The sequence below is a fragment of the Grampus griseus genome, assembly GCF_964374135.1.
Source record: "Grampus griseus genome assembly, chromosome: 6".
Lineage (NCBI taxonomy): Eukaryota > Metazoa > Chordata > Mammalia > Artiodactyla > Delphinidae > Grampus > Grampus griseus.
The window spans coordinates 21,762,664-21,786,052 of record NC_139000.1 but is presented as its reverse complement, the minus strand read 5'-3'; the positions used below and the strand labels follow the sequence as shown (position 1 = coordinate 21,786,052).

At 40.2% G+C, this 23,389-nt stretch overlaps 2 protein-coding genes across 2 annotated transcripts in view; one reads left to right on the top strand and one right to left on the bottom strand.

The window, feature by feature from the left end:
- PTGR1 (prostaglandin reductase 1) overlaps positions 1–23,389 on the bottom strand; it is a 69,563-nt gene that overhangs the window by 43,964 nt on the left and 2,210 nt on the right.
- DNAJC25 (DnaJ heat shock protein family (Hsp40) member C25) lies at positions 206–18,411 on the top strand (the record flags this gene model as incomplete). Its single annotated transcript, XM_082656811.1, has 4 exons — positions 206–538; positions 12,885–13,037; positions 15,097–15,567; positions 16,935–18,411. 4 exons carry the CDS (start codon positions 206–208, stop codon positions 17,055–17,057), a joined length of 1,080 nt encoding a protein of 359 aa, XP_082512937.1. The 3' UTR covers positions 17,058–18,411.

Genomic DNA, 23,389 nt, shown 5'->3' with positions numbered 1-23,389 from the left:
CAGACATAGCGGAAGCAGCCGGGCGGCTGAGGCGTCCTGCTGCTCCCCTAGCAACGGTCGTGACGGAAGTGGCTGAAGCAGCCGCGCCCGGTGCGCCTGCGCGGAGGCGCCGCGTGCTGACGTGGATCTGGGTCCAGCAGCCCACCCGGGCGCGCGGTGGAGTGCCGGGGTGCGGCTGGGCTAGGGGAGCCGTGGCCCAGCCGGCATGGCGACGCCGATCGCTCCGCGCCGGGGAGCCGGCGCTACCGGCCGGGGCTGGTTGGTGCTGCTGCCGCCCCTGCTGCTGGCGGTGCTGCTGCCGCGGCCCGCGGCGGCCCTGGTGGAAGGGCTCTACTGCGGCACGCGGGACTGCTACGAGGTGCTGGGGGTGAGCCGCACGGCGGGCAAGGCGGAGATCGCGCGGGCCTACCGCCAGCTGGCTCGGCGCTACCACCCCGACCGCTACCGGCCAGAGCCCGGCGACGAGGGCCCCGGACGGACGCCGCAGAGCGCTGAGGAGGCCTTCCTGCTGGTGGCCACCGCCTACGAGACTCTTAAGGTAAGCCTGGGGGCGCGGATGGGCTGCGAGGACCCGCTGGCGAAGCGAGCGGCGTGGCCCCTTCGGCCCCTGGCCCGTGGAGCGAGCCTCCCTGTGACTCCGGCGCCGGGCGCGACCACCGCCACCACCCTTAGGATGCTCGCGCTTGCCCACGTGAGAGAGCGCATACGGCCCACTGACAAAGATGGGAACCCCCTCGGTCTTGGAGGGCAGCCAGCCCCCTCCTTTCTGTTACAGTCTTTTTTATGCAAAGCTTTGGGCTTCTTACGACTTAGTGAAAATGTTTTAATAATGTGCAGCTCACTCTCGGAAAGCAGGGTGATTATTATTACCAAGATCTGTGATAGAACACAGGAAAGGGCTCCAGTGACAGTGAGATCGCCCGAATTTGAGTCGACAGAAACTTGGTTTCTGGGGATGGTATTAATTGTGACATTTAGCTTGGGTTTAAGGATGTAGAAAAATACTAAGAAGAACAACGGATGTTTGACTCCGGCTCTGAACACCCCTGTATGACCTTGGATAGTGACTTAATAGGTCAGAGTACCTGTTTCTTCATAGGCACAATTAAGGCCATGATGCCTGCTCCACGGGTTGTTATGAGGTTAAATGATGAATGAGAAACCCCCTATACAGGACCTGCAAATAGGTGCTTAATGACTTGGGTTTCAAGACTGAGAATTTCTAGTAGGAAATATTTTGTGAGTATATGTGTAGTCGTTTGCCAAAGGTTTTATTGAGTCTTGTGGGGATGGGGAGATTTAGCCTGATCCTGTTTTCTTTTACTGCTGGGAAAAGCAAACCATAAGAAATCACTAAGTACAAAACATATTTGGTGGAAGTGTTACTGCTTCAAGGGCCCCATCATGCTAATGCAACAGCAGTTGCAGTTGTAGGGTACTTTTTTCTAGCTTTTTTTTTCTTTTCTTTTTGAGGCAGAGTTTTCCATGTTGCTGTATCGTCTGCTTTTAGTGACTACTTTGAGTGGGTATGCTATAATTTAACCATGCATTATTTTTCCAGGTTAGATTTCCAGAGCTGAAAATACTGAGTCAAGGAGTTAATGGCTTACTTTCCAGAGCAGTTTGGATAATATGGAGTCATAAAATTCACTAAATTCTCACCAGCATTGGTGAGATTGTAATTTTTATTGGCAGTTAACTGAGGAATGGGGGTTTTGGGAAAGTGCTGAGGCCAGAGGGCTTGGTTGCCTATTATTTGGGATAGAGAGTGATTGAGCAAAGACTTCAGAAAGATGGGAAAGAACTTCATTCAAGGCAGCCCAGCATGTGAAGCTCCAGTCTGCTTTTCTGCCGTGAGGAAAGATAGTGGTCCAGACGGGCATCCAGAAGGCCTGCCACTGGTCCTCCAAAGCCCTCGTGGCACAAGAGGGAGCACTGGGCAGGTGGAGAACTTCCAGAAGAGAGGCAGCAAAAACAGTGGCGACTGTTCCCTTCTGCTGGGGTTGGAGATGGGGAGATTTGGCATGAAAATGGTGAGCATGATAGTAAGAAGTTTGAAAAAAAAGTGCCAAGAAATGGAGACTATAGAAAATCTGGCTGGGAGGAATCCCAGGACTCTAAATATTCTTGCCATTTTCTCGAAGAGACAAATTCAGAGGCTGAACTGGCTGTAATGGTTGCCTCTGAATGCTGCTACGAGTTTAGCACTGATTTGTCAGCTAATAAAAAGCTCAATAAAATAATGTGTCCACTCAAGAACAAGGAACTTTGAGGCAGTTAAAAACTAGTATGTCTGGAGAAGTAACACTAACTCTTGATTGGGACAGGTCTGCGGTAGCTGCACATGCCTCCAAACAGGAAACTAGAATTGTAGTTGCACTGATGGAGGGTGGGAGAGAGTGTTCTATAGCTTCCCCAACCCCACTCGTTATTACTGCAGGAGAACGGAAATTATCTGTGAGAGAAAAGGGGTGTCTGGGCTTGGTTTGGACCCATGGAAATCAGACTTAGTTGGGCTCTATGAAAACTCCCATGTTAAATTTATAGAGATAGATAGGGGTTCCACTTCCAAGTGGAACACCTTCAGAAACTTTTTAAAAAACTTCATTGAAGATGCTCTCTCCTGGAATAAGGAAGAGGACTTTGACTTGCCATGTGTGGAAGAAGTTATTAAAGACAAACAGGGTGGTCTGATTTTATTGCTGTCATAATGGAGAATTGTGAGAAGGTTGCCGGAAGATATCATTTCTGGGTAATGCAGAGATCTGATAAACTGGGGTCATCCCCTTGAGGCAACAGGGATGCAACCACTGTTTTGCTTGGATTATATCCACAGACTGGAAAGAGGGCCTGTGAGGGATAAGAGGTCCACCTGGCCTTTACTACGAGCAGGTCAGATAGAATAGTGGGAGAAGCTGATAAGTTCCAGTGGCTCTGGAATGAAGACGAGCCGCAGAAGCCTACCTGAAATTCCATATATCATCTCATGGGGGCAGCAACAGCAGACCTGGGACCGCATTTCATTTCTATTTGCTCTTTTTGTTATACACTATGTATTTCTCCATAAAGAATAGCAATAAACCCTGTGAGAGCTGAAAAGGAGGGAGGGCCTTGGGAAGACTGTGTCCTCCTTCACAGCCATGTTCAGTTATTGCTGGCATATGAAGGGAAAAGTTGATTCTATATTTGCTTTGTAGAATGCCCAGGTAGATTCCATCTCTGGAACAGTGTATCTAACAGAAATTGTTTCTTTTGTGAAATCTGAAATAAATTAGTTGTAAATTCATTGGAGCCAGGAGGAGCCTTTTTTCTCTCCCCATAATTTTTTGATAACCTTCTTAATTTCTTATTCTTGGTCTGTTCAAGTCTCTTAGCATTTTTAACATGTATAATATAAAAAGCTATATTATATCCTCATTATAATCTTACAATGGTGTTCCATCAAAACTTATAACAACCAAGCATCTCTGAATAACCAAAATGAGAATTATATTTGTGTAAGATATAGTGGATTTATGACTCTGAAGTTGTCTTGGTTAAATAAATGCCTCTTTGAGAGAGAGTTTTTTTAGATGGAAATTGTTAAAAAATAAGGATACTGACATGATTTAAATGCAGTTGGTCAGACAAGGAGATATTATCACAGTTTGGTCATTGTTTTCATAGCAACAGAGATTCTACCTGTGAATAGAGAGATTGAGAAAAACCAGAAAAAGAAGGACGGGTAATAATGGAAGGCAAAGGGACCTGTCAGATGCTTTTACCAAGTCATGCTTAGTTCATGTTCTCAAATAACTTAAAACCTCTAGATCTCAGCAGGACTTGAAACCATTATGATTTTACACACTGCTTTATATTTGTTTCATAATATGAGTTAAGCCGGTGAAATAACTATTTAGTGTATTTGACTACTGGGGATTCAGGGACACATGGACTTTGGAAGTTAAGTAAACAGACTCTCACTCGCTGTGTCAACATTGGATCTTTTTATGTGGATATAGCACTTATCACACTGCACTGTAAATCCTGAGTAGCCCTTCTCCCCTCTCCACTAAACTTCATTTTTGCATGTATATCCATGGCACCTAGCACAGTGTCTGGCACATAGATAATGAATGCTTGTAAAATAAAAACTCCTATCTGGAGATAGATTCAGATAGGATGGAAATCGAAAGTGGATTTCTGGCGTTTTGACATTGTTATGTGAAGCCTACTTTGGCATTTTACCCGAAATTAATTGTAGTCTTAAAGAGTGGTACAGATAAAGTAGATTGGATGGGTATGAATGAAAAATTCCTGCATGAGAGAAAAATTATACTTCTGTTTTTAAGGAGAAATTATTTTCTCAGGGTTTTAGAGAACATTAATTATTTTTGATATAGATACAAACTGGATGAATTAGATAAAATGAGAAGGATGGCATAGAAATCAGCAGATGAGGGAACAGGTGGTAAGGACGCACTTAGAAAAACTGCAATTGGTAGAAAATGGTAGAGTTTGAGAGCATTTTGCAAGATCGTGAGAGAAGAACATAGAAAAGGTCTTGGAGGTATTACTGGCGTGCAGGTTATCTGATAAATTGAAGGGATGTGTAGAGAGAGCCTTGTGCTCCTCCAGCCTTGTCTTGGCAGGAAAGTCACAGGAACACGTCAGTTTCTTTTTGCCAGTCTGGTTGATGTGGCAGGGCTTTAGCACTTAAGAATGATTTGACAAAAAGGGGAGTATGAACTTCCTGCCCTGTTAGGGTTACTGTTTATTGTTCTCCCTTTGTATATTCGCTTAACCCTTTCTCTCGCTGGTACTGACATAGATGCTGGGGGAGGAGACCATAACAATGAAAAAGGCACAGTTCCTGCCTTTAAGCTTTTAATATAAGAAGGATACAGATACTTATTGTTTGGTTATTATTTATCTAAGTTATATAATAAAAACGTGTAGCTTATATTGCAGCACTGAGAGAACACAATTATTTCTTCTCAGGGGATTGGAGAAGAATGCACTCTTTGATCTGGATCTAGAACAGTCCCCAAGGTTGACTGTGGAGGGACATTTCTGGTAGAGACAAGTCTTGATCCACGAAAACGTGGAGTCATGAGTGTACAAGGCTGTTTCCAGGAATGAGATGTAGGATCACTTCTATTATGCTTTTCCCAGGGACTCTTCGTTCTGGAGGAAAAAAATTAACTGCACTTATCGGTATTACTATTTTTCTTTTCCAGCATCGATCCAGATTTTAGTCAGTCCTTCATAATAATTGGGTATTCATAAAACTAATAGAAATGATGTAAATTTCTATCACAGTTGTGAGGCTGATACACAGGCAAGTCAAGTCAGCTTGATGGCAGATAATTTTCATTTCACGTGCCAACTGTAATTGGTCTCGACTCCATGTAACACTTGTAAATTTGGGGGCCTTGTCTGGGTTTAGTGGAAAAGATGACATGTTAAACTGTCCTCCCATGGGCCCAGAAGAAGGGTGTGGTACCTTATGTGCCACATTTGCTATTTCTGCTGTGAACCCATAAGTGTTTTTCATTTTTTACTCATCCCTTAAAATTTCACCTGTTCTTCCCTACTTATGGCCAAGGTTGATCATACACCAGATGTGTTTAAATCTAGTGCTGTGACTACCTGACACATGATGGTATCAACAACCCATCAGAGCTTTTTTGAGTAACACAAAAACTACTGAGTTGATATAATTCTAGCCAGAAACTAAGCACTTGATGTTTTAATTTTGCTTGTGCAAATTTATCATGGGTAAACAGAATATACTGAGATAGTCACAGCACAAAGACCCTTACTGTATTTTTAGAGACTGTAGGGGATCTACTGTTTCTAGGTTAGAAGCCTGTCAGGTGCATGGTAGGGAGAATGTTTCAGGAGACTGGAAATAGTTTGGGATCGACCCTTTAAGCTGTGTTCAGGCATGTGAACCTGATGTATTGAAGAGTTACCAGAGGTTTTAAAGTGCATAAGTAACACAATCTGATGTTTGTTTCAGAAAGAAAGTTCTGGGAACAACATGGAAGATGGGTTGGGGAAGGCAGGAAGGTATTCTTGGCTGAACTCATTTTATTTCCGTCTTAGTCTTCTGGAATCTCATCATTCCTCTTTGGTAACTTAAGAATCTCTTATTTGGTTCATTTCTCATTCCTTAATTTTGCTTCTTTTAAAGCTACGGTCACATTTTTCTTCTTTCCTCATTGTTGGCTATCCTTACTTCCTCGTCCCCCTTTCATTTAAACTGTCATAGACTGACATGTGCATCAGCACACGTTCTGGAGCTGTTCTTCCTAAGATGAATAGTGATGCTCTAAGCATCAGATCAGAGGGCTGCTCTTCCTTTTGGAACTATTTGTGGCATTTGATGTTGACCACGTAGTTCTTTAAGCTGTTCTCCCTTGACTCCCTTCATGTAATTCTCTCCCCTTTCTCCAAGCTTTCTAGCCATTTCTTTTAGTCTGTATTTTTTTTTCTCTGCCTTCACCGTAAACATTGTATTTCCTTAGAGTCCTGTCCTTTGGGGACTCTTCTTTTTATTTTCTAAGCTCGTCCTGATGAAACTCAACTACATCCTTGACAACCCTGAAATCCGTGTATTCTCTAGGTTCATATTTTTCAATTGTCTCTCATTTGTAGCACAGGTACCCAAAATTACACATGAAACTAATCCTGTTTTCTTTGTTAAAGCATAAATTTTAAAAGAGGTTGACTCTTGTACAAATACAAAATAAACACGTGTCAAAGATTTTATTTAACTCATTAATTAATGAGGGAACCAGTAAGATATTAAAACTGGTTCAAAAGAGAAAAAGTGCCACACAGTTTACAGTCAAGACAAGGAGTGCTGAAATGCCTGTAATACCGGTCAATATGACAAGGCAGTTATCAGTTGCCTTAATTCCACTGGTCACAATTTGTCTTTTTGTGAATAAGAATTATTTGCATTACTTCCAGGTTTCCACAAGTTACTTCTTTCTCTACAAAGTTAAAATAGACTTTTCAAAGACAAATAAAGGCACACCCCTCCTACAGGAAAAGATAATCCTTGGAGGCTCCAGACACTGAAAAGCTATCCAGTAATTTTCTTTCCTCCCCATTTCAAAATCTTCCACAATTTTCCCCTGCATCTTCTCCACACTTGCTGTCCTCTTCCTTTATTCTTAGAATAACATGGTTCACACAGTGACTATAATTAGAAACATCAGTATCATGCTTAACATGATTGATTCCTGTACCCCTTTAATCACTAAGTCCTATTTGTTCTACTTCTTGGTCTCTAAAATCTGTTTCTCCCTCATTCCTTTCTTTACAATACTGTCAGAGTTATCGTCCAAAAATATATACTTCTACTCAATGCTATTTATTTTTCTCATACTTGAAAACATGTTATGTTTGAATAGCACAGACAGTAACACCCTAACACTTTAGCATGGCATATAAGATCCCCTGTGGTTCTTATCCAAACCTGTCTTCCTGGCCACATTTACTACTCCTTTCTTCCCTAAACTTCCCCAGTGCTTAAGCTTCACTGAATCTGTTCTCTACACTGATGCTTCTGTACCTTAACACTTGCTGTTCCCCTTGCCTGGAACAAATTTTACCACATCTTACGTGCTTTTCAGGATCTAGCACTCATTTCACGTCTTCTGTGAATCCCATTACCAGTGTTCTCAGGCACAGTTAGTCCTTAGTACATTGAATTGTGCTCTTCTTGCTTGCTAGATTCTTCTTGTAGATGGGAGAGTTACTGAGGCCAGGTCCTTAATTTATTTGTTTTTTTATCCTCCTTTGTGCTCAGCACATGGCTTAAGGCCCTGCATAACTATTTTCTGAACTGAAAATAACTAAGGCTTTTTAAAGCTCAGGTAACCACGTAGATGGCGATACCGTTAACTGAGACACAGGAGCAGATTTGGGTTTTGAGCATGTTGAATTTGAGATATTTATGTTACATTTAGGAAATGTTCAGGAGGTATCTGAAAATAGTAGGAGCAGGGAAAACAGATCTGAGTGTCACTCGTATATGATATATAGGTGATACTGCAAATGATGGAAGTTGCTATAACCACATGTAGACTGAGAAGAGAAGACGTAGAAGATAGTTGCACGAGTGGCTGGTGGGTAGGGAACAGGAAGAGAAATGAAAACTCAGAGCAGTTAACTTTCTTCCTCTTTAGTAGGGTGTAATGGCCTGGAAAAAAATTTAGGGGAACAGATGTTATTTTTTTAAAGGATCATTTGTATGTGTATTTCTCTTAAAAACAGGATTACTATATATATTTAAGAATGAACAAACGATTACTATATTTTCATATATTATTGATTCTTGGCCTTTGCCATCCTAAATGGTTTCTATTATTTGTATAATCGAAGATTTTTAATGTGAACCTGGCTGCAATATCTAATTATTGCAATTTATGTTTATTGAAACCAAACAATTCATTATTTCTTTCAAGGACAAGAACATAATATATTTTTGCCTCTGGGGAGGGGGGAATGATCATTTTCATAAGAGAAGGAAGGGTTCAGTGCTTTCTTTGCTTGTGGGTTTCCTCTTGTTCACTTTTGATCTAGATATTGGTGGTTATGTTCCAGTCCTCCTGCATATGCCCAAGAGGATTGGGAGTGGAGTGGACACCAGCAGAAGCACCATTTTTTCCTGTAGAGATTAGAAACAAGGAGCTTATTGCCCTGCTTGTCAAGGCTCAGGACAGAGAGGAGGAAGAAACAAGTATAAAGGTTTTGGTTTTGGAAAGAAGTTGGAATCTCCTGACCCTGGGACCTTAAGATCCACAAAATTGCTGAAAGAAAAAGTACTACCTTATTGAAAGGTAAGATATTACACTGTTTTAAGGTTTAAGCTATTTTAGCCACATTAGCGTATCTTCATAAGCTATGAAATCAAGCAGTCATTTCTGCCAAGCCCAAGTTTTTGTGGCCTAATCACCCGTCTCGCCTTCCTTTTGAGATGGAGACCTGTGTGGCTGGAGAGATGTCTAGAGTAAGGGAGAGCCTTTACAAAATTTCATTCAGTTTTGAAATGATATTTATTGAATGCCAGGCACTGTGCTAGGCCTTGGATATACAGAGATTAAGGAACCACCCTACCTGCCGTCTAGAAGTTCTCATTCAAGGAAAAGAAAAAAACTGATGATTACAATGTGATAAGTGCTATAATAAATAGGTAATAAGTGTAATAAGAGTGGTCTAAATCTGTCTACTAATGTTTATGTTCTAAAGGATTAATAGGAGCGCATGAGGTTGGAAGAAAGGCACGGGCATTTGAGTTAAAGTGAATTATCTGTTCAGTCATAGATATAAAAGAGTATGCTGTACTTGAAGAACACACCAAATTCCAGAAATTGCTATCTGAATGTTTGCTATGGGCAAAAGAAGGGAGAGTGATAAGATGTTTCTTAAGTAGGTAAGTTTGGGTCAGTTATGGAGGCCTTGTGGCATGACAAGGAAAATTGAACTTGCCTTACTAGACACTGGGAAGCATTGGACAGAACAAACAAAAAAACTGTGAGGCTACTTTAGTCCCAAGATGGGTAGGAAAAATATATATATATGGTATTAAAAATAAAAATATGTAAGAATGTACGTGAAACTCTCTAATTGGGTCCCAGTCTGTCTTTTCTTTTTTGCTAATATTCCTGGTATCCTGTGTTCATATTAGGTTGATTCTAAACTTAGTAGGCTACTGAAGAGTAGGACTTTGACTTAGATTGTTGAGAATCCCTAACTCTTCAATTTGTGCCAACCTTGAACAACCTTGTAAAGTGTATTATGCATGCCTCAGCCTAAAATCCATTTTCTTCATTCTGGAGAGAAAGCTTTAAACACATTAAAGAAAGAAGACTGTGGCTGAATAAACGCTGTAACAAGGAGATCGCAGACCTTCTTGTCTCTAATCATGACCAAAACACGGTCATGAAATTATGGTGGCCCCAAGGAAAAGAAAACCATTCTAAGAGAAGTCAGACTTGACCCTGAAACCTTTTACAGGGATGAGGTAGTTTGAGGACTCATTATAGAGGGCCCTGAATAGACCCTACAGGCTCTGGTTACAGTAGAGAGGCTAGACGTAAGGTATAAATTTTGGAGTTGCTGGTACTGGAGCATTAGCTGACCATCCTGTTAAATGAAGCTCTGTCACAAATCTAGGGACCAGTGAGAAGATGGTGACTCTGGGGGAAGATATGGGTGAAAAGCTTGAAGAAGGATATCTGCATTCTGTGGACTGTGACCTTCACTAAGATAAGAGAACAAACGAGAGAACAGCCACTAGACGCATGACGTTCACAGAGCAGATTTCAGTGACACTCACAGATCTTGCTGTATACTTCAACCAGGAGGAGTACAGACAGTCAGAATGGGCAATGGACTGTGCAGAGATAGTGATGCTGGAGGACTGTAGGAATCTCATCTCAGGGGGGCAGTTAGTTTCAAAACTACTTGTAATCTAGTTGGAGCAAGGAGAAGAATCGTGTTTGAAGAAATACATTTCAAAAAGCATCTGCCAAGATTGGGAGGCTGAGTATAAAAGGCAACGAATTCAGGCCAGAAGCAGAGCATATCTATAAAATTAGCCAAAAGGGCAAAAAAATGGAGGGAGAATGGAAAAATTCTCAAAGGATGTCTTGAAGTACTCAGAATGAAATACATCAAGGGACATAGGCTTTAGTCTTCAGAGCTATCTGTATGACCTGTAACGTTTTACCCTCTTTCGGTTAGAAACTCTAGAATATGATGATGGCTTATAGGAGGAATGGACTGACAGTTGAGGCGTGTGGCACGCAGCTGGCGGGATCTCAGTTCCCCTACCAGGGATTGAACCCAGGCCACGGCAGTGAAAGCCTGGAATCCTAACCAGTAGGCCACCAGGGAACTCCCGAGAAAATCTTTTCTAATGGAAGAGAACATACAAGGAGTGAATTTGAAAATAATATCAGCCTGAGTTCAGCTTTCCTTATATAATAGATGATTCGCATATTGGCCCTCCATACAGTGCCATGGAATAGACTTTAAATATATTTACATCTAATTATACTAGATACTACTTCACCTAGCTTCAAATTCTAGTCAGAGGTAAAAAATATTTTGAATGTAATGAGCGTAAGAACTGTTACTGAGGGCTTCCCTGGTGGCGCAGTGGTTAAGAATCCGCCTGCCAATGCAGGGGACACGGGTTCGAGCCCTGGTCCGGGAATATCCCACATGCCGCGGAGCAACTAAGCCTGTGCTCCACAACTACTGAGCCTGTGAACCACAACTACCGAAGCCCGCATGCCACAACTACTGAAGCCCGCGCACCGAGAGCCCATGCTCTGCAACAAGAGAAGCCACCGCGATGAGAAGCCTGCGCACTGCAACGAAGAGTAGCCCCCGCTCGCCATAACTAGAGAAAGCCTGCGCGCAGCAACAAAGACCCAACGGAGCCAAACATAAAATTAAAATAAATTAAAAATAAATAAATTTATTTTTTTAAAAAAAGGAACTGTTACTGAGAATGTGCTCATTCAAATTCAGAATTCTTAATAGAAAATATATAATGATATTAATGGGTACAGGAAAGATTTATCGTTAGCAAACTTCTTATTTTAAATCTAAGAAACAGCATATTGGAGGACTCGGGAGGAGGCCCTGAACAGACCCCAGCGCCTCTGTGGTGACAAAGCACTAAGTGCAGATTTTGAAATGTTGAGCTAATAATCTGCAACTTTATGTATGTTGAATAATTAATTTATCATAGAAAGAAATCATCTAGGTTAAAGAAAGATTTTTTTTCATAATGGTTTATGTTGTATTCACTTATACAGAGTAAAGAATTTGCTGTAGTTTTAGTCTTTAACACTTTTTTGGAAACAAGACAAGCTGAAAAATAGGTTTCCTGTGGGCTTAAAAAAAAAAAGCAAATCATAACCTAGTTTGGTAGCTTTTCAACCTATGTATCTCAGTAAAAGATTGGCGTTTATACCTTTTAGAAACTGGTTAAAATTAGAGAAGGTTTTAAGAAATGCTTTATTTGTGACCATTTGAGCAGCATTTCAGACTGCTATAATTTTTCCAACATGTTTGCATGACTAAGAAAGAGCGATATATTACCTTATTTATGAACTGGGCTGTGAAAATGTGTTATAATAGTGAATACTCCATATTTTTAACCTGTTTTTGTATACTGTATGTCATCTGATGTACAAAATAACCCTGTAAAATTAGTAGGGCAGCTATTAATATCTCTAAGTTACAAGTGAAGAAGAGTGAGGCTCAGAGAGGCTAAAATTTTTGCCTGATATCACAAAGCTAGACTTTGACCATTATACTGCATCGATGTCTCAATGTTTCCTTGGGATGAGCATAATTCAATTTTGAGGGCATAGACTGGTTTTGTCTACTTTTTTGTTGTTTTAATCATTGCTTTCAAAAGAAAACCTTCTATACAAGGTTGGGAAATGATTGTGAATATATACAACAGAGATAAACATTCTTTTTTTTCTATCAACAGTTACTGAGAGTAGGTGTCAACACGCTTTTAAATTATAAGAACACGGCGACATCCTTATTAGCACCACAGCACTGGCTAAAAAGGCATGGTTCATTGCTACTGAAGTGTTTTTGTTTTTTCCAGGAGGACTAATACTCCTCAAGAATTTGAGGAAATTTTTTTATTATGCTTTATACCTAGTATTAAAGTTCTGGAAACAAATTTGTGTGTCCCTTTGAGGAATTATGGGAAATTTTTTGATTTTAACAGTTTGTTCTTTTATTCAGATTGATTACATAATTACAAAATTCTAGATTTGACTTTAACAGATTATTAACTAAGACCATTTTATGAGCTGTCCTATGAAACTGGATATCTTGTTATTTTACAGGATGAAGAAACTCGAAAAGATTATGATTACATGCTGGATCACCCAGAAGAGTACTACAGCCATTACTACCACTACTACAGCAGGCGCTTAGCCCCTAAAGTGGATGTGAGAGTTGTGATCTTGGTCAGTGTGTGTGCTATTTCAGTGTTTCAGGTGTGTATTGACGGATGTGTGTATCTACGTGCATGTGCAGGAGTGCACATTGGCTAGTGCTAGTCGTTAAAACTGAACTAGAAGTACCTTTTTGTAGAATTTTACTTCCAGGTGAGATTAATTTTTTACATTAGAAAAATATTTATTTAACCAATTGATAACATTGGAATCTTTGTTGGCAGGCAGTCTAAGAAATCATGAATGTCATTATATAACTGTCAAAACCAAACAAACAAACAAGTCAGATCTTTTTCTCTTTTACCCCCTCTAGAGTATTTTCCATATAACAGCCAGAGTGAATGCCAACTAGACCATATCATTTACAGGTGACCCTTGAACAACATGGGTTGGAACTGCAGTGGTCCACTTACACACGGATTCTTTTCACTAACTGCAGTGCCGACCCGCAGCAGTGCACCTTCTGAGGTTGGCTGAATCGGAGGATAGGGAGGAGCCGTGCATACAGACGGCCAACCATATGCTGCACTCAGACTCTGCACGGGGTGGTGCCCCCCCCCCGCATTGTTCGAGGACCAAACTACCTTCATAGGACTTTTCAATGATTTCCCATTAAACTTGGGGAAAATTCCAAACTCCTTAATATGGCCTAACAAGTCCTGGCACCTACCTGCCAAATGCCAGGAGTGTAGAGCTTGCCATCATTGTAACAAACTAAAATGTCTCACACATTTCCACATGACGGCTAAGGGCACTCCTGCTCAGTATGAGAACCACTGAAATAGACTAAAAGTGCTACAGTAACTTTTTATGTTGTTTTAAAATATCACAGAAATACAAGTTTAGCCTGAAATGAGTTTTCCCTACTATTATTCCTCAACTAACCACACCTATCATATCCTCCTTTAGAAGAAAAAAGAAAGCCAAGTGACTAGAATGAAGCAATTTGCTAGTTTCAGAATTACTTCTCCAGTTTAATTCCCAGAAATGAAATTCAATCGATATGACAAAAGAATTCCTATTGAAAACTAAAGCTGTATATATATATATATATATATACTTTTTTTTTTTTTTTTTTTTCCGTACACGGGCCTCTCACCGCTGTGGCCTCTCCTGCTGCGGAGCACAGGCTCCGGACGCGCAGGCTCAGCGGCCATGGCTCATGGGCCCAGCCGCTCCGCGGCATGTGGGATTCCACCCGGACCGGGGCACAAACCCGTGCTCCCCGCATCAGCAGCGGACCCTCAACCACTGCACCACCAGGGAAGCCCTAAAGCTGTATATTTTAAACGTATCAGCTTTTGTAGTGTTGCCTTTTCAACAGGGAGAGGAAGGGCAACTTTACTTTTCTGTTTTAGATAATGTAATACCCTAATCACTTTTTTTTTTGCTATTCCTAATAGATTGCTACTATAATATTTCAGGATATTATTGGTACAACTGCTGTATTTATTCAGTAAAATAGCTGAAATGTGTGGCGATACTATATGAGGAGTAGGACTTTTTCTGATAATAAAACCCTTTGTGGTTGAATATATTTATGAAGTGACTTAATGTCTTCCTGTCCAAATAAGTAAAGAGTTCAAACATATTTGAATCTTTCAGTTCAGAATGTGACGAGTGTTACTGTGGTATGTGCAGATGGTTTAGAGTTGCCCGAGTCTATACCCAGGGATTGTTTGAAAGAAACTCCTCACCAGCTAGTTTTACCATTCGATTCTTCCTCCAGTAAGTAGACTGCAATCTTAAAAAAAAATAGAAGAAGAGGGATTTCTTAATTGTGATCTAGGGAAGAGTCAAATGGTAAAGATGTGAAATCAACAGGTGTGATGTGATTCCAACGATCCATCCTCTGATCCTGGGTGTCTCCTGTAGAGAATCGGTGGCTTTTTGGCTCAGCTCAGGGCTTATCTGACTTATCAGGGCTGGAGATCCCGTGTCCACATGGGCATTATTCAACTGTATCTTCAACTTACAGAGTAAGATTTTTGAGGTCCCTGTTTTTAATCAGAATAGGTTTTGGCGGCCGGCGGGGGGGTTGTGTTCACCAAGGTGAATTTTGTAATAAAAATGACCCAGTTTTCTTTGTTAAATATTCTAGTTTTTCAGCTGGTGGAACAGCTACAACAAGGCAATCAGCTACCTGGCCACGGTGCCCAAGTACCGTATCCAAGCCATGGAGATTGCCAAGCAGCAGGGATTGCTGAGAAAAGCCAAAGAGAAGGGCAGAAACAAAAAGTCCAAAGAGGAAATTCGCGACGAGGAGGAGAACATCATAAAGAACATTATAAAAAGTAAAATAGATATAAAGGGAGGCTATCAGAAACCCCAGTTCCGTGACCTTCTCCTGTTTCAAATTCTCTTAGCTCCCTTTCACCTGTGCTCATATATAGTCTGGTATTGCCGGTGGATCTATAATTTTAACATCAAAGGCAAAGAATATGGGGAAGAAGAAAGACTATATATCATACGTAAATCTATGAAGATGTCAAAGTCTCAGTTTGATAGTCTAGAAGATCATCAGAAAGAAACTTTTCTTAAACGGGAGCTTTGGATAAAGGAGAATTATGAGGTGAGTAATTACTGTAACCTTCCTTACCAACTTAAAACTAGGTATGTGACAAGGGATCACAGAAGTGTGCTCAAATTTCTGAAATCGAAGAGTTAAATATAGAAAGATCTTACTTTTGTTGACTGTATGACTATATTTAGTAGTGGAACAGTGGGTTTTTAACCTATAATTTGTCTTTTTAAAAGATGAACTTCAGGGCTTCCCTGGTGGCACAGTGGTTGAGAGTCCGCCTGCCGATGCAGGGGGCACGCGTTCGTGCCCCGGTCCCGGAAGATCCCACATGCCGCGGAGCGGCTGGGCCCGTGAGCCATGGCCGCTGGGCCTGCGCGTCCGGAGCTTGTGCTCCGCAACGGGAGAGGCCACGGTAGTGAGAGGCCCGCGTACCACACACAAAAAAGATGAACTTCAAATACTTTAATTTACTAATGCTAAAAATTTAAAGTATGGTCTAATTTGTTGTGTTAAACTGTACTATGAATTGCCAGAATGATTTGGCAAGTAGATATATTCAGCCTACTTATAAAGAACATATAAATGGAAGGTAACATGGTAGCTCCTAAATTATTTGATAAGTTTTCACTTTTAAGTACTTGAAGCTGCCCACTATACAGTAAACTCTCTGTCATAGAGTGCTATCCTGGGCTGAATTATCATGGTATTACATGAGGTTATCTTAGTTGTTACTTCCTGAAATTTGGAAGTGAAATAATTTCTTTCTGAAATTTGATATGGCTGTGAAATTGGTTATGAAAACTTGTCCATTTAGCTTCAACTGATATACATGAAAGGTTATAGAAATTAAAGATGTTCTTTGTTCTTAACCTCTGTGGTTTATTTAACCTTCTTTGGGAACTTTAAAAATATTTTGAAAAACCAATAATTATCATTGAAGATAAAATTAGTTGTAAGTTCAATTTGGAGACAAATGTATTTATAAGGTCACTTTGTTCCTTGGTTAGGATCAACAAAACTGAAAGTCATCTGTTAAATTTACAGAGTACCACGTTAGAAAAATAAAGTGTTGACTCTTTAATATTGGACATTAGTCGTAGAGAGGAAATGTTTAAACCCTTTAAACTCAGCTTATATATGATTTCAAGGAGGAAAAGAATGTATTTCCAGGTTACAGAAATCAGTGAAAAAAATTACTAGTTCTTGCACAAGTTATTCTTTTTTATTTAACATTGAACATTAAAGTGCTTAATTGCTTAGTAGTCTTAGGTGCATGGTCTTCAGAAGACAAACCAATACATTCATTGGAAACTTTTACCTAAAGTTATATTTGAAAAATATAGACATGCCATAAAGCTAATGACAAATGTTTCTCTTTGGATTGTCAAGTTAGTTTATGTTATTTATACTTACAGGTCTACAAACAAGAACAAGAAGAGGAACTAAAGAAAAGATTAGCAAATGATCCTAGATGGAAGAGATATAGGAGGTGGATGAAGAATGAAGGGCCTGGACGGTTAATGTTTGTGGATGACTGAAGATTGCTGGAATGCTACTATGCCAAACCTTAATTGTGATACTATTTTCATAACTGAATTATTTTAGAAATGTACTGACTGTTCCTCAGCAGTAACTAAAATTCCTCAAGTATTTGATTAAACAGTATAATGTAGAAATTTAAACTTTCCCTTCAAACTTTATACATAAGACATTTATGATTGTTCAATTTTTATAATCAATTTGTGGATTTTGTTAAAAGATTTGACATGAAGATTTATTAGTTGCCATTTAAAAATTTTATATGTTTGGTTAAAAAATTTGACATGAAAATTTATTAGATACCATTTAAAAATTTTACGTGTTAAGTGTTTATTCTTCAAAAGTGTTTCCTTATTTTGTTATAGTGCTCCATTTTTCTGCTTTTGTGGCCTCTATTAGTTTCACAAAACATAAAAATTATAACAGCATTTAATTACATTTTTGAGTGTCTTTCTAGACACAGACTTCTTCAGCAAAACTATTCAACTATCATGTCATCTTTACGACAGTCATTATAGGTTTGATTTATGTTCAAAATATCTCTCTAGGAGAGTCTTCTGCTGGACTGTCTTTATAATATCTCCCCCCAGTCATAATATTCTTACTAAGATCAGAAACTCTCCGGGAGAGTGAATCTACCTTCATGTCCTTGTAGGATGATCTTGATTACAGTCATTATAGGACTATAACTGTATTCTCAAACACTTCTCCAGAAAGAACCTTGTAAGAAGGTCTTTTGTACCACAGTATTGTTTTTACCCCCCTTCAATTAAAAAAAAAAAGCAGACATAGTGTCATGAAGAGTTCATATATTACGAAGTCCTTGAGTGGTGAAAAGTACATTTTATGTGAGCATATAAACCAGAAAGAAGGGGTGCGTGCCTGTGTGCTGTTCTATCAAACAATGAAATGTAAATGTTTTATATGTGTGAAAGTGAAAGTAATTCACACATAATTTGACTGAATCAAGTATGATACTGCAGCAAAGTATTGAAACACATTCATGGTAGTGAATCAATACTCCTGTTAAAAGACATATCCCAGTCCATCATATTAATAAAACGGTTGCAATATATCACAAGTTTGTTGGTATGACATTTTAAGTCAAAGATTAACATATTGCTTTTGCATTATATAACTGTAAAAGACATAGCATAAAAGTGTAGCATAGCTATGCAGAGTCTGTTTCTATTCAAAGTAAACTAGTCCTTTCAAGAGCTCAGCTCAAATATGTGACACATACAGAGATGCAGGAGGGAAGAGTTCCATCCTTGCTAACACAGCAAAAGGCCTGAGGTGGGTTATTTAGCCTGTGAGTGAAGGCCTCAATTCCTCATTAGAAAATTAGGGGAGGAGTTTGACCAGATTATCACTAAGGCCTTTTGCAGCTCTAAAATTCTGAAATTATATAATATTTATATTTTTGTAAACTTCAGATGAAAGTGTTTTATGCATTCATTATTTTTTGGGAGGGTGGAGAAATTACAGTGCTAAATTGTAGGAAGCTGTGCTTCAAACCCCAAATGCCCAACTCTAAACCATAGGTAAATGCCTTTGAAAAGTGCTGTGGTTGCAGTCAGTAACCCCTGTCCCAGTGGAGATGTTACCACACCCGTACCACGCAACAGCATTATCACCTAAGGTTCGACGTGGGTACCATATGTTATGCAGACCAGAAAGAAATGGAGGCTCTTGCCCTTCTGTTAAAATTTCAAATAAATGTATGATTAACTGTATTTCAAAAAAACCTAGTGATAAGGAAAAACAGGAGGACTGAATATGTTAGCGTTCATAAAGGTTGGCTGATAAAAACTATGTATCTTTGGATATTATTTTGCATATATGCTAGATGGCTGTATTTCTTTCTGTCTTTATATAGAAGTCTTATTTCTGGAATTGTTCCTGGCAGCCTGCTCACTTGGTAAAAGTTTGGTTGGTCTTTTGGAATCATGGTCCCTGTATGGGTGAGATGCATGGACTCTCCTTAACGGAAGGACTATGATTCTTTTCTCCCCTTCCCTCAACAAAATGGCTTTATGCTTCAAAATCCTGGAGGAAAGGAAGGGCAATTAGTTGTGTCACAAGTGTCGTTCACATATGTTGGGTATCTTTACTATCTCCATACTCTGCCAGTCCCCCACCAGAGAACCAAAAGCTTCTCCATTTCAGAAACACTTGGAGAAGAATCCTGGGTAGGGGATCCCAGAACCCCACTATAGTTAGAAAATTGCTCTTGTGCTTCATTTTAGGGCTATCACCATTTCCTCCTTGCTTGGAATTCAGGGGTTTATAGAGCATAGCTGCTTATTGCTTTCTATTATCACTTCCTATAACTGAGGTCTGTGCTAAAATTACCCTTAGGGTTACTTACATTCATGTCAGATATCCTCACAGCAGTTTCTAAAACTGACCCTTCCCTCACTGGTCTCATTTCTTTATGAATTCTCCAATTTCTACAAATCCTGGGTTGCAGTTTCATAACACATCTATCAAGTAGGGGCCATGAGTAGAATTTTAAACACTACAAGTGGTATACAGAAATTTAAAATGTTACATGAAAAAATAATTCAGTTTATAGAATTAACTATTTTAGTACTACTGAATTTATGTTTAGAAAAACAGTGGTTTTATTTACTTTGAGATTTTTTTGGACTGAAATGGCAGGAAACTTTTAACACCCACACATTGGAAATATTTCCTTGAGTAGAAGCCAACTGCTAAGCTAACATGCAGCTAGTATTATGGACCAGTGTGCCAGCCCCATACTGAAAGTTCTGTGGAAATTAAAGAGAAATAGCTTTTATTAGACATTAGTACGAACAGGTCTAGCTACTTAAAGACTTTAAATCAGAGATGGTCTCTGTTGAGTTATAATTGTGCAATTGAGGCAGATAAATGTTGGTATTGATACAAAATAGCTGTGTACGGATGAATTTCTTTTTTTTAGCTGCAGCACGCGGACTTCTTAGTTGTGACATGTGAACTCTTAGTTGCAGCATGCATGTGGGATCTAGTTCCCCAGCCAGGGATCGAACCCAGACCCCCTGCATTGGGGGCATGGAGTCTTATCCACTGGACCACCAGGGAAGGCCCCGGATGAATTATAATTAATTTTATTTAAGAAGTGTGATACTCTTCACATTTAAATATGGGCTAAGGCCAAATCTAGCCCCTGATAACTAAATAAAATTTGCTAAACAAATTTAACCTTTCTGGTTTCCTCATCTGTGAAATGAGGGGATCGTTTTATTTTTTATTTATTTATTTATTTATTTTGCGGTACGCGGGCCTCTCACTGTTGTGGCCTCTCCTGTTGCGGAGCACAGGCTCCGGACGCGCAGGCTCAGCGGCCATGGCTCACAGGCCCAGCCGCTCTGCGGCATGTGGGATCTTCCCAGACCGGGGCACGAAGCCGTGTCCCCTGCATTGGCAGGCGGACTCTCAACCACTGCGCCACCAGGGAAGCCCCAGGGGATCTTTTTAGATAATTAGGACTTAAAAATCTATAAGCCTGTGAATTTACATAGGTTTAGGGTCTGAAGGAGATTAGATTGCCTGCAACTGAGAAATGTTATGAGTATTTAAGTAAAAAGCCTATATGATTTGTCATAAACTTTAATCAGTTTCTTAACGGATTCAGAGTATCCTTGACAATTATGTATGGAGTGGATCACATAGTCTTACAGCAGTGACGTATGGGATTTCCTACAGACTCCTCCCCAGTTTCATTAGTGGATGAAGAAACTTCCTCCCATTTGACAGTGTCTCCTTTTATAACCTCAAGAAGAGGGAGTAGGATGCAGGGGAATGGCTCAGGCTTTGCAGCCAGATAGACCAAAGTTTGGTTCCTGGCTCTGCAACGAATAGTTTGACTTTGGGCAGGTTAACCTCTGAACCTCATTTCTCATCTCTAATAGTTAGTGGGGATACTAACTACTTCACAGGATTATCATGAGAATTAAATAAGATGGGATAAAATGGCGGCTAGCATATATTAATGCTTCAGAGGGAATAGGAAAGAGTCTCGTTTGTTAAAATCCATGGTAATGGAGTGTTTAGTGATGATTACAAACCCGTTATTTCTTTATTATTTAAATAGATATTTGAACCCCTTACTTTGTGCAGAGTACTGTGCTAGAGTGAAAAAGTGATGCTCCTTAGGATTGGAATTGTGTGTCTTAAAAGCAGCCGCCTGCCCCTTGTTGTACCCTGGGGTACAAGGTGAAGCAGCTGAGATGACAACTCAGGAAAGAAAGAACTTTCAGAGCGAATAGAATAATCTGCTACTCACTAGTTCAAGGCCTATGTTTACAGAAGGGACACTTCCAGTGAGATACAGAGGCATGCCTGGAATGGCTGCTCAAAAGAACGTCAAGTGGCCCTAAGTCACACTGCCTCTCAAAGTCTCAAGCAGCCTGTAAAAATCTCTCCAGAGAAGCTGAATCCACACACCTGTTGGTGAATCTTTCACTCCTGAGTCATTAAGTTCTAAAAATAATGCAATGGGTAGAAGGAAGTGAAATGATTTTTTTTTGGTACATTATACTGTGTCACATTAAATATAGTTGTTAATGTGTTTCCCTGTTTCTTTTTTAGAAAACTGAAGGTAGCAGAAACACCTTCCCATTTTATCATTATTTTTATGGAGAAGAGTGATTTAAAGCTGCTTTTCTGGAAAAATAACCTACTGTTAGTAAAAGGGTGACAAAATACGTCAGGAGTGAAGAATTATAGATCACAACAGGAAAACAAATGAAATGTTTGTCTTTACAAGGACACTGACATTTCTCAAAAGTACTGAGACTCTTAGAAACAGTGGAAATTTGTAAGTTTTTATCTTAACCAAGAAATAAATGGGTAACAAATTCTCTAAAATAATATACCGGTGACCTGTGCATTTTAGCTGGGGTGAGGAGGAAAGGATACTCTGTCCCCACGCCTCACCTTTCAGAGCTCTGGAAATAACTGCATCTGTGGGGACAGACTCTAGGCCTCCAGGTGAGCAGTGACTTCTGTTGAAAGCTAAAATGGAAGTTCTTTTCCTCCCACTTTGTGTGATACTAGGCAAGTCACTTTTCTTAGTGGGCCTTAGTTTCCTCGTCTCTAAAATTGGGAATGGACTACCTTATCTGAAGGTCTCTTTCTACCCTGAAGTTCCACGATGCAAAAATAATGGATGAGAAGACATTTTGGTGACGTATAAAGCAAAGCACAGATGTTCAGCCCTCCGTTAACAAGTGGCACCTAGCCTGCCTGTCCATGGATCACTGCAGGAGGCTGCATGCTAAAACCTGGCTGTTTCTTTCAAAGCCAGACCACTTCTCTCCGAGAAAAGCACCATCAATCATACAGCAGCAAGCAGGGTGGTGGGTGTGATCGGGCACGAAGGAGGGAGATGGGGCACACTCCTAGACCTTTTCTGCTACCTCCTGGCTGACACACAAGTATCTCCTTGGGTGTTTCCTCACCGTGGGCAACCCCGAAGCCCCCTTTTCTAACTAGAGATCATTTCATTTCTTCAGCTACCATTATAGGTTGTGCAGATGTCTCCCACATCAACATCTGCCACTAAACATTTTCAGCAGCCTAGAGGCACGAAGCAGTACAGTTGAAGACTGACTTTCTCCTAAGCCAAACTCATCCTTATTCTTCGCTCCTACCTTCAAACCTAGTCCTGTTTCCTAATTTCTGTTACAGGCATCAGATCTCACCTATTCTCTGCTTCAGAAGGCTCTGCCCACTTTCCTTTGCATTTCGTAACTACAATGAAGTCCTACTGATTTAGTCTCTTGAATTTGTTCTCCATCCCACCTTCACAGTCCTCTCTAGGGCCTTGATCCAGCCACTCCACCAAAAAGACAAAACTACTATTGAAGTCATCTTGTCTCCCCAGCTTCAGTTCATTTTCTATCCTAAAATGTCTTACCACGTGGCTACCCCGCTGTTTGCCGCAAACTCCTGTTTCTTACGAGGTTTTCTGTGACTTTTCTGTTACTCACTAGAGCCTTTTATTCATCAACGAATTCATTCCACGTGTGCATGGCCTCCTGTTCTCCCTGCTTTCCCCCTTCCTTTCTGCCATCTGCAGGACACATGTTTCCAAGGTCTAGGTCTCACCATCTAAGATGAGCTTTTCCTGATCCTTCCAGTCTATATCTTTGCTCTGAGTTCTTTGCCTCATCTTTCTGACACACAACTTTTCTATTCTGTCACCAATTTAGTCACGTTTCTAACGTGTACTTTCATGTTTTGACAAGAATATACGTTCTTTGTGGTGAGGGAGCCCACGGGAGAGGGCTTTAAAATTTGCTAATCTGCTCTTGTCATGAGA